A 12,608-nucleotide genomic window follows, 5' to 3' on the forward strand; every position below is an offset into this window, starting at 1 on the left:
TTCTAGACGTTCCAAACGACCAATTCTCATAGCTTTTAGCCGTACCCTTATCCTACTCCTCCTCTGTTCCTCTGGTGATGTAGAGGTGAATCCAGGCCCTGCAGTACCTAGCTCCACTCCTATTCCCCAGGCGCTCTCTTTTGATGACTTCTGTAACCGTAATAGCCTTGGTTTCATGCATGTTAACATTAGAAGCCTCCTCCCTAAGTTTGTTTTGTTCACTGCTTTAGCACACTCTGCCAACCCAGATGTTTTAGCCGTGTCTGAATCCTGGCTTAGGAAGACCACCAAAAATTCTGACATTTTCATCCCTAACTACAAGATTTTCAGACAAGATAGAACGGCCAAAGGGGGCGGTGTTGCAATCTACTGCAAGGATTGCCTGCAGAGTTCTGTTTTACTATCCAGGTCTGTTCCGAAACAATTTGAACTCCTACTTTTAAAAATCCACCTCTCTAAAAACAAGTCTCTCACTGTTGCCGCCTGCTATAGACCACCCTCTGCCCCCAGCTGTGCTCTGGACACCATATGTGAACTGATTGCCCCCCATCTATCTTCAGAGCTTGTGCTGCTAGGCGACCTAAATTGGAACATGCTTAACACCCCAGCCATCCTACAATCTAAGCTTGATGCCCTCAATCTCACACAAATTATCAATGAACCTACCAGGTATCACCCCAATTCCGTAAACACGGGTACCCTCATAGACATCATCCTAACCAACTTGCCCTCCAAATACACCTCTGCTGTTTTCAACCAAGATCTCAGCGATCACTGCCTCATTGCCTGTATCCGTAATGGGTCAGCGATCAAACGACCTCCACTCATCACTGTCAAACGCTCCCTGAAACACTTCAGCGAGCAGGCCTTTCTAATCGACCTGGCCGAGGTATCCTGGAAGGATATTGATCTCATCCCGTCAGTAGAGGATGCCTGGATATTTAAAAAAAATGCCTTCCTCACCATCTTGAATAAGCATGCCCCATTCAAGAAATTTAGAACCAGGAACAGATATAGCCCTTGGTTCTCTCCTGACCTGACTGCCCTTAACCAACAGAAAAACATCCTATGGCGTTCTGCATTAGCATCGAACAGCCCCCGTGATATGCAACTTTTCAGGGAAGCTAGAAACCAGTATACACATGCAGTTAGAAAAGCCAAGGCTAGCTTTTTCAAGCAGAAATTTGCTTCCTGCAACACAAACTCAAAAAAGTTCTGGGACACTGTAAAGTCCATGGAGAATAAGAACACCTCCTCCCAGCTTCCAACTGCACTGAAGATAGGAAATACTGTCACCACCGACAAATCCATTATAATTGAGAATTTCAATAAGCATTTTTCTACGGCTGGCCATGCTTTCCACCTGGCTACCCCTACCCCGGTCAACAGCACTGCCCTCCCCTCTGCTACTCGCCCAAGCCTTCCCCATTTCTCTTTCTCCCAAATACAGTCAGCTGATGTTCTGAAAGAGCTGCAAAATCTGGACCCTTACAAATCAGCCGGGCTAGATAATCTGGACCCTTTCTTTCTAAAACTATCTGCTGAAATTGTTGCCACCCCTATTACCAGCCTTTTCAACCTCTCTTTCGTGTCGTCTGAGATTCCCAAAGATTGGAAAGCAGCTGCGGTTATCCCCCTCTTCAAAGGGGGAGACACTCTAGACCCAAACTGCTACAGACCTATATCTATCCTACCCTGCCTTTCTAAGGTCTTCGAAAGCCAAGTCAACAAACAGATTACCAACCATCTCGAATCCCACCATACCTTCTCCGCTATGCAATCTGGTTTCAGAGCTGGTCATGGGTGCACCTCAGCCACGCTCAAGGTCATAAACGATATCTTAACCGCTATCGATAGGAAACAGTACTGTGCAGCCATATTCATTGACCTGGCCAAGGCTTTTGACTCTGTCAATCACCACATCCTCATCGGCAGACTCGACAGCCTTGGTTTCTCTAATGATTGCCTCGCCTGGTTCACCAACTACTTCTCTGATCGAGTTCAGTGTGTCAAATCGGAGGGTCTGTTGTCCGGACCTCTGGCAGTCTCTATGGGGGTGCCACAGGGTTCAATTCTTGGACCGACTCTCTTCTCTGTATACATCAATGATGTCGCTCTTGCTGCTGGTGAGTCTCTGATCCACCTCTACGCAGACGACACTATTCTGTATACTTCTGGCCCTTCTCTTGACACTGTGTTAACAACCCTCCAGGCGAGCTTCAATGCCATACAACTCTCCTTCCGTGGCCTCCAATTGCTCTTAAATACAAGTAAAACTAAATGCATGCTCTTCAACCGATCGCTGCCTGCACCTGCCCGCCTGTCCAGCATCACTACTCTGGACGGCTCTGACTTAGAATATGTGGACAACTACAAATACCTAGGTGTCTGGTTAGACTGTAAACTCTCCTTCCAGACTCACATCAAGCATCTCCAATCCAAAGTTAAATCTAGAATCGGCTTCCTATTCCGCAACAAAGCATCCTTCACTCATGCTGCCGAACATACCCTTGTAAAACTGACTATCCTACCAATCCTCGACTTCGGTGATGTCATTTACAAAATAGCCTCCAAAACCCTACTCAATAAATTGTATGCAGTCTATCACAGTGCCATCCGTTTTGTCACCAAAGCCCCATATACTACCCACCACTGCGACCTGTACGCTCTCGTTGGCTGGCCCTCGCTTCACACTCGTCGCCAAACCCACTGGCTCCAGGTCATCTACAAGACCCTGCTAGGTAAAGTTCCCCCTTATCTCAGCTCGCTGGTCACCATAGCAACGCCCACCCGTAGCACGCGCTCCAGCAGGTATATCTCTCTGGTCACCCCCAAAACCAATTCTTCCTTTGGCCGCTTCTCCTTCCAGTTCTCTGCTGCCAATGACTGGAACGAACTACAAAAATCTCTGAAACTGGAAACACTTATCTCCCTCACTAGCTTTAAGCACCAGCTGTCAGAGCAGCTCATAGATTACTGCACCTGTACATAGCCCATCTATAATTTAGCCCAAACAACTACCTCTTTACCTACTGTATTTATTTATTTTGCTCCTTTGCACCCCATTATTTCTATCTCTACTTTGCACCTTCTTCCACTGCAAACCAACCATTCCAGTGTTATTTTTTTACTTGCTATATTGTATTTACTTCGCCACCATGGCCTTTTTATATATTTTTTTATTTATTTATATATATATTTTGTTTGCCTTCACCTCCCTTATCTCACCTCACTTGCTCATATTGTATATAGACTTATTTTCACTGTATTATTGACTGTATGTTTGTTTTACTCCATGTGTAACTATGTGTTGTTGTATGTGTCGAACTGCTTTGCTTTATCTTGGCCAGGTCGCAATTGCAAATGAGAACGTGTTCTCAATTTGCCTACCTGGTTAAATAAAGGTGAAATAAAATAAATAAATAAAATGAGCACATGTGACAGACGTGACAGAGTCTGGAGACGCCGTGGAGAACGTTCTGCTGCCTGCAACATCCTCCAGCATGACCGGTTTGGCGATGGGTCAGTCATGGTGTGGGGTGGCATTTCTTTGTGGGGCCGCACAGCCCTCCATGTGCTCGCCAGAGGTAGCCTGACTGCCAATAGGTACCGAGATGAGATCCTCAGACCCCTTGTGAGACCATATGCTGACACATGCACATGCGTTTGGCAAATGCCAAACGTCCTGCACGGTGTTGGGCTGTAAGCACAACCCCCACCTGTGGACGTCGGGCCCTCATACCACCCTCATGGAGTCTGTTTCTGACCGTTTGAGCAGACACATGCATATTTGTGGCCTGCTGGAGGTCATTTTGCAGGGCGCTGGCAGTGCACCTCCTTGCACAAAGGCGGAGGTAGCGGTCCTGCTGCTGGGTTGTTGCCCTCCTACGGCCTCCTCCACGTCTCCTGATGTACTGGCCTGTCTCCTGGTAGCGCCTCCATGCTCTGGACACTACGCTGACAGACTCAGCAAACCTTTTTGCCACAGCTCGCATTGATGTGCCATCCTGGATGAACTGCACTACCTGAGCCACTTGTGTGGGTTGTAGACTCCGTCTCATGCTACCACTAGAGTGAGAGCACCGCCAGCATTCAAAAGTGACCAAAACATCAGCCAGGAAGCATAGGAACTGAGAAGTGGTCTGTGGTCACCACCTGCAGAATCACTCCTTTTTTGGGGGTGTCTTGCTAATTGCCTATAATTTCCACATTTTGTCTATTCCATTTGCACAACAGCATGTGAAATTTATTGTCAATCAGTGTTGCTTCCTAAGTGGACAGTTTGATTTCACAGAAGTGTGATTGACTTGGAGTTACATTGTGTTGTTTAAGTGTTCCCTTTATTTTTTTGAGCAGTGTATATCAAGGGTATTTGCTGAGCAAGTGTGTTATATAAGGATAAGGCATCTGTTTCTATAGAAAGAAAAAAGGAACTGTGGTCAAAGTTTATAACCGTCCACATAGACAGAAATTCAGCCTCTTTATTGCAAGGCAATGAAACTCCAACGTATAACCGCTAGATAACGCATAGGAGGATCTGTACACGTGTCTAGATGACATAAGCAGATGTTCGGAGTCAGAGTTCAACCCCCGCTCTGTCTGAGATGTACGGGAGAGTGGGGTAAGTTGAGCCGCTCTTTACATTCAGTATCACTCCGTCAAGGGAAATATAGTATTCTTTCTAACAATGACATCTACATAGACTTTAGGATGTTGTGTCTCCCTGGAAATAATCAGAATTCATGTAAACATTACAGTTTTGAAAACATAGCTTGTCCAAAAAAAGTGGTCTCTTGGTTCAATTTACCTCATACCCGGGGTAAGATGTTCCAACAGAGACCTCTTATTTTGGACAAGCGGAACAGGGTATGTTAAGCCGCATACAAATGTCTCTACTGAATTAAATATTACCACTACCTTTTTATAACCATGTCTATATTCATTTTCCAAACAAAATTCAACACAATCACTTTTTGTCTTTTAATCATTTTAAGCATCTTTTAACACAGACTTAACACCTAACAAACATGTTGTACTTTTTACCACTGTTAACTCATATCCCAGCGATAATGCCTCATTTTTTTGTTCAGTATATTTTGTAAAATGATACATTTTGTGTATGGTTTCCTAGAAACAAGAAAACCATACCCCTTTGACTCAACTTACCCCACTCCCCCTATAAATACAGCCCTTGTCACAGTGGTGTGACTGCGTTGTGTATGGAATAGAAAGTACTGCAACCCGCCCTATACTGCCTATTAAGAAGACATGATCAAATTCTAGCTCATAGGTCATTTGGGAGTGATAAGAAGAGATCATTTGGTGCAGTCACCTCATAAATGATTGGCACTCTTGATAAAGATGAGCAAAAAAGACTGTATCAAATAAATAATACAAATACTGAGCTATATGGTGTACTCCAAAAAATGTATTGTTTTATATTGCTCAGAGAAATAGATTTTGTTTCACAAGTAATTTCTCAAATAGATACATAGTTTCTCAAATAGATACGTAGGCACCCCTAAATATATATATTTTTTTATAAATCTGCATTAACATTCAACTTTTTGAATTTAGTCTTAAAGCGCAATCGGCAGTAAAAACAATAACAAAGCCGTCTCCCCACCCCTGATTTTGGTAAAAAGCTGAGGGATGGGGCTGGAGAAATGTAACCACTCTCAAATTCATAGACACAGCTATGGATGAAACGACTGATGGTCCATGGTATCAAATATATTTTTTATCATGTTTTGGAGCTATATAGTGTTTGTTAAAAATGTATTTGTGATCTCTCTCTCTCTCTCTCTCTCTCTCTCTCTCTCTCTCTCTCTCTCTCTCTCTCTCTCTCTCTCTCTCTCTCTCTCTCTCTCTCTCTCTCTCTCTCTCTCTCTCTCTCTCTCTCTCTCTCTCTCTCTCTCTCTCTCTCTCTCTCTCTCTCTCTCTCTCTCTCTCTCTCTCTCTCTCTCTCTAGGACCTGGGGACGTTGGTGGGGCAGCTGGCGAGATTCCTGGGTGTCTCGTGTGACAAGGCCCAGCTGGAGACCATGGTGGAGAGCTGCAACCAGCTCATAGAGCAGTGCTGCAACTCAGAAGCCCTCTCCATCTGCAGGGGTGAGACCCTCTCCATCTGCAGGAGAGAGGGGAGGGATGGGATGGGAGAGAGAGGGAGGTAGAGAAATAGAGGGGGTAGAGAGAGACGGAAGGGAGAGAGAAAGAGGGAGCAAGAGATATGGGGTAGTGGGAGAGAGATAGGGAAGGACAGAGGTGGAGAGCGAGGAAGAGAAAGAGAGGGATAGAGGAAAGGAAGATGAGGAGGAAAGAAAAGGGAAGTGAGGGGTAGTCAGTCACTAAAGATAAGATTAATGATCGTTACGGAGGAAGGCAGAGATTACCGAATATCTCCCGACGACAGTTGAATAAGTCAAGAGATCTGTAAGGTTACTGAAGCATTGCGTGCTTTGTGTCGTAAAGCGAATGGAACGGGTGAAGGCTGTGTGCCAAGAGGGACAGTAACCTAACGTAACCTAACGTGTGTACTGTATGTCAACTCCAACCTTTACACGCACGCGCGCGCACACACACACACACACACACACACACACACACACACACACACACACACACACACACACACACACACACACACACACACACACACACACACACACACACACACACACACACACACAGTACTTGGTGTGCTGTATTTGCTAAACTGATGTGACCAGACTCCCTCTAGCCCCATGCATGGCTTTGCTGCTCGTGTCATATACATTGTTTCGGCTATTATTAGACACTCACAAGCCTAGACACAAGCATGCTTGCAGTGTACGACACGGTGTACTCAGATAGAAGAGCGGGGACAGAGAGGGAGAGAGAGAGAATGACAGAGAGAGAGACAAAGAAAGAGCAGATCAGAGCGGAGTGTGTGAGCCTCAGCCGTCCACCAAAATACAGCAACCTGGTATGTGTCCACTGCTTCAAAGCATATGGAATATGTTCATTATGGCTTTATAGCTGTGCTAACCCTGGGGGAGCGTATGTCTCGGCTGGCTGAGGATGAGTCAACCTAGACCAGATTTGTATGTAGGCTACGTAGAACAGTTACCTAATATGTGTTTGTGTGTAGTCTATATCTTTAAGCAATGATCCAGGGCCAGTTTAGTTGTTTGGCTCATAATGTTGAAGGTTAGCACTGGTTTGCGGAAGGCTGATCCTGGGTCTGTTAGGGGCAGAGAGTAACTAGAGCTTTATTGTAGCAAACCACAGATCATGAATCATATGTACATACCCCAGCAGTAACATAAACCTTCAAAGGAATAGGGAATATCGCACTCTGGACAATTCATTAAGAGCATTTCCATTCACTCCTATTTTTGCTCTGCAACGCCTCCCTGTGGTTAAACATAGTAACTACAGCTCAGTGATTTCTGGCACAAGAAGTTGCACCTTACTGTTCAGTTTGGAAATCCGTTCACATGTGTTGTACTGTTTCTTGCATTATGATTTATGAATGTCATTTTAATATAATTATGATTCCATTTTTCATGTTGATCACTGTAGATTTTTGTTATGTTGTTTTTTCTTATGATTTGTTGTCAGATTTGTCTTGTTTTCTCCATGTTCTGTTTCTTTTAGTGCATGGACCCTAACCTCTGACCTGGTGCTGGTCTAACACACAGCTCTGAGCTAATAGGGCCATAAACACACATTCCTATACGCACTACTGGAGGGCAGGTGAGTCCATGTCTGTAGACATAGGCATACGCACATAGGCCCAAAATGATTGGCTCTCTTGATAGATGAGCAAAAAAAACTGAATCAAATATGGTATATGTGGTATACTCAAAAAATTGGGGAAATTATTTTATGGTAATACCATTTTTCAGAGAAAGAGAATTGGTTTAACAAGTAATAATTTTTTCTCTCAAAAAGATAGGGGTCAAAATTATTGGCACCCCTGTTTTCAATACCTTTCAATACTTCACCGTGTGCAGTTATCGACCCTGAGCCTTTTTCTAAAATGTTTTATGAGATTGAAGGTCACATTTGGAGTGATCTTAGACCATACCTCCATACAACGTCTTTCCAGATGCTTGATATCCATCGTCTGCGCTTATGGACTGCCCTCTTCAATTCAAACCACAGGTTTTCAATGGGGTTCAAATCCGTAGACTGAGATGGCCATTGAAAAATGTTGATTTTGCTGTCAATGAACCATTTCTTTGTGGATTTTGATGTATCGTTGGTGTTTTTGTCTTGCTAGAAGATCCACTTGCGTCCAAGTTTCAGCCTCCTGGTAGAGGCAGCCAGGTTTTTTGGCTAAAATGTCCTGATACCAGATAAAGTTCATGATGCCGTTGACCTTAACAAGGGCCCCAGGACCAGCGGAAGCAAAATAGCCCCATAACGTCAAAGATCCACCACCATATTTTACAGTAGGGATGGGGTTATTTATCTGCTTATACACCCTTATTTCGAGCCCAAACTGGCATGCATGGCCAAAGAGCTCTATTTTCATGTCATCTGACCATAGCACCGGTTCCAACCCAAGAACCAAGGCCATTTTAACAAACTCCCGGAATTTACATTCGTTGGATAACTTGAAAATAGAGCTCTTTGGCAACGCACACCAGTGCTGGGTTTGGCGCCCGAAATAAGGATGCAAAGCAGAAAAGAACCCCATACTTGGATGTATGAGGCGACGCCGCGTTAGATAGCGCCCGTTTTACGAGCTGACAAAGTCTGCTATTTTGTGTTTTCTTATGCCGATCGTAACTTTCATTGTGCATAATGTCTCCGCCATCATTTCCTGTGGCCGAAAACGTATTCAGAACAGCGATTTGGATGAAGGTTTCTACTCCAGCGAGTCGGCAGCTCTAGATATTCTGCACCCTAGGTTAAGAGTAGGGGGGAGGGTGTGTCTCTTAGGTAACAGCAGCTGGTGTGCTTTCTCTAATGTTAGTCTCGAGTTTTTGCTTTCGGCTGAGTTAGAAAACCTCATAAGCCGCAGACCATGCTATTTACCAAGAGAGTTTTCATCTGTATTTTTTCGACGCTGTCTATTTACCACCACAAACCGATGCAGGCACTATGACAGCATCCAGAGGGATGCACTTCTCGTGTGGCCTGTGATTTCAATGCAGGGAAACTGAAATCCGTTTTACCTCATTATTACCAGCATGTCACCTGTGCAACTAGAGGCGGCAAAACCCTTGATCACCTTTACTCCAGACACAGAAATACATACAAGGCCCTCCCTTTGGCAAATCTGACCAAATCTCTATCTTCCTGATTCCTGCTTACAAACAAAAACTCCCAACAGGAAGTACCAGTGACGCGCTCAATACGGAAGTGGCCCGACGCTAAGTTACAGGACTGTTTCGCTAGCACAGACTGGAATATGTTACAGAACTCATCCAATAACATTGAGGAGTTTACCACATCAGTGGCTTCATTAATAAGTACATTGATGACGTCACCCCCACAGTGACCCTTACGTACAGAGCATTCAGAAAGTATTCAGACCCCTTGACTTTTTCCACATTTTCTTATGATACAGCCTTATTCTAAAATGTATTAAATCGTTTTTCCCCCTCATCAGTCTACACACAATACCCCATAATGACAAAGCAAAAACTGAAATATCACATTTACATATGTATTCAGACCCTTTGCTCAGTACTTTGTTGAAGCACCTTTGGTAGGGATTACAGCCTCGAGTCTTCTTGGGTATGACGCTACAAGCTTGACACACCTGTATTTGGGGAGTTTCTCCCATTCTTCTCTGCAGATCCTCTCAAGCTCTGTCAGGTTGGATGGGGAGCGTCACTGCACAGCTATTTTCAGTTCTCTCCAGAGATGGTCAATCGGGTTCAAGTCCGGGCTCTGGCTGGGCCACTCAAGGACATTCAGAGACTTGTCCCGAAGCCACTCCTGTGTTGTCTTGGCTGTGTGCTTAAGGTCGGTGTCTTGTTTCTCATGGTCTGAGAGTCCTTTAGGTGCCTTTTGGCAAAGTCCAAGCGGACTGTCATCTGCCTTTTACTGAGGAGTAGCTTCCGCCTGGCAACTCAACCATAAAGGCCTGATTGGTGGAGGGCTGCAGAGATGGTTGTCCTTCAGAGGAACTCTGGAGCTCTGTCAGAGTGACCATCGGGTTCTTGTTTCACCTTCCTGACCAAGGCCCTTCTCCCCTGATTGCTCAGTTTGTCTGGACAGCCAGCTCTAGATAGAGTTGGTGGTTCCAAACTTCTTCCATTTATGAATGATGAAGGCCACTGTGTTCTTGGGGACCTTCAATGCCCCAGATCTGTGCCTCGACACAATCCTGTCTCGGAGCTCTGCGGACATCATGGCTTGGTTTTTGCTCTGACATGTACTGTCAACTCTGGGACATTATATATACGGGTGTGCCTTTCCAAATCATGTCCAATCAATTGCATTTACCACAGGTGGACTCCAATCAAGTTGTAGAAACATCTCAAGGATGATCAATGGAAACAGGATGCAGCTGAGCTCAATTTCGAGTCTCATAGAAAAGGGTCTGAAAATAAGGTATTTCTGTGTTTAATTTCTGAAAACATGTTTTTGTTTTGTCATTATGGGATTGTGTGTAGATTGAGGATTTTTTTTTTTTTTAATAAGTCTGTAACGTAACAAAATGTGGAAAAAGTGAAGGGGTCTGAATACTTCCTGAATACACTGTATGTACATATCTACCTCATTACCTCGAAGCCCTGCACATCAACCCGGAACTGGTACCCTGTGTACATAGCAAAATTATTGTTACTCATTTTGTATCTATTCCATGTGTTATTATCTTTCTACTATTGTTTATTTTCACTCTGCATTGTTGAGAAGGGCCGCAAGCGTTTCACTTCAATTCTACACCTGTTGTTTACCAAGCGTGTGACAAATTACATTTTATTTTTTTATTTGATTTGATTACCTACAGCTAAATATGCTGTTGTATCTTTGACGTTATGGGGTTATTTTGCTAAATATAACTTGTTAAACAAAATCTCTTTTTTAGAGATTGTATTAGTCTAAAATAATATAATTTCCCCCACAAAAATATGCATACAATATAGCTCCGTATTTGTATTATTTGTTTCGCACATTTTTTTGCTCATCTCTATCGAGGGTTATTATGGACCTCACTGTACACGGTTGGGAGTCATACGGAAGCATAGATAGCCTATGAGCTGATCAATATGCAATAAAGAAGGTTTCAGAATGATAACATTCATATACACTACTGACCATTCCTCTTGGCCATTCGTCTCATTCATAGCTAAAACAGAAGTGATGTATGGTCATGTGACTCTTTCTTCTGTCAGGTCGCGTGGGACTGTGGCAGGACATCTTCACCGTGTCTATGAATGACAAGTTTGACACGGTGTATAGACAGAAGATGGGCAAGTCTGACCTGACCTTTGACTTCGGCCTGTGAGGACCGGACCGACTGACCACAACGACACGAACACGGACTACACTCCTCCTCCTGCTGCCTAAACACCGTACACTCCTCTGCCTCTCTTCATCACTCAATCAATCAATCAAACAATCACGTGTTGGATATACTGTATATATCAATCGCTACAGCGGCAAAGACTATTGCTGTCAATCAACCAACCAATAAATCACCCAATAAATTAGTCAATCGACACACCAATCAATAAAAAGATTGCATCCTTCAAAAGCTCACAAATCAATTTTGATTTATCAATCAACCGGTCAGTTTCTCAGCCAATCAGCGAGATCCTGTTTAAGCCCAATGTGGCACAGAGTCCATCCCCCACCCCCATCTATGTCCCCCCTCTCCGCCCTTCATCCCCATTCCTCTTCAGTATGTACCACTGAGTATGTATGTGTATACCAGTGCTCTATAGCAAGTTGTGTATGTGGCAGTGGCCCCAAGCCTGAGGGAAACGCATGGAAGTGTGTGGCGCCGTCGCCAAACCTGTACAGAGGAAGCTTTACACGTCTCGTTCAACACTTAACGTTGAGACAGTGTTATGTTTTGTAAACGCTGTATGAATGCTAGGGTGGGGAATCATAAGTCCAGCTCAGAGTCAAGTATAGAGACCACCCATGACTGCCCTTTGATACAGAGCAAGTGTTCTGTTTCAGCTGTATCCAGGTCAGTTCCTACTTTACCTAGTCCTTCCTTTTAGCACACGTTTTTCACTTTCACTACATTACATGGCTTGTTTGTTACAAAAAGGCTTTCAATGGGCATTAGCTTAATCGGCACTAGACTTTTTGTATCAACCTTTCTTGCCGAGGTGAATTGGGAATGTGTGTGTGCGTGTGCGTGCTCGTGTGTGAGCAAAATCACAAAAATGACACATTACGACTGCCTTTTATATCAGTTCTGTTTGTTTATGCTGCTAAAGTGATGCCTTTCTCTGTCCTCAGACCCATAGCCACCAATAGAGTTAATGTACCACACTGCGACAACAGAGTTGTCCTCCATGTTACCAGCATTCTCTGTGTGCTCTCCCCCAAGCCCCCTTTTCTCTTCCATTGCTTGCATCTCTTTCTCTCCTCCTCCTCCCCCTCCTCCTCCCTGCTGTAAATGCCCCTAGAGAGACCAGTAGACCCCCC

General features: G+C 44.3%; 1 protein-coding gene across 1 annotated transcript in view; it reads left to right on the forward strand.

The window, feature by feature from the left end:
* The window catches only part of LOC129865239 (sulfotransferase 4A1-like), a 28,244-nt gene that overhangs the window by 15,181 nt on the left and 455 nt on the right, over positions 1-12,608 (forward strand). Inside the window, exons 6-7 of the mRNA XM_055937857.1 lie at positions 5,972-6,110; positions 11,339-12,608. The exon at positions 11,339-12,608 is cut by the window's right edge and continues 455 nt beyond it. Coding sequence (XP_055793832.1) covers positions 5,972-6,110; positions 11,339-11,451 — 252 coding nt within the window. The 3' untranslated portion in view covers positions 11,452-12,608. The remainder of the gene's footprint in view (positions 1-5,971; positions 6,111-11,338) is intronic.

Source organism: Salvelinus fontinalis, chromosome 11, assembly GCF_029448725.1.
Source record: "Salvelinus fontinalis isolate EN_2023a chromosome 11, ASM2944872v1, whole genome shotgun sequence".
Classification (NCBI taxonomy): domain Eukaryota; kingdom Metazoa; phylum Chordata; class Actinopteri; order Salmoniformes; family Salmonidae; genus Salvelinus; species Salvelinus fontinalis.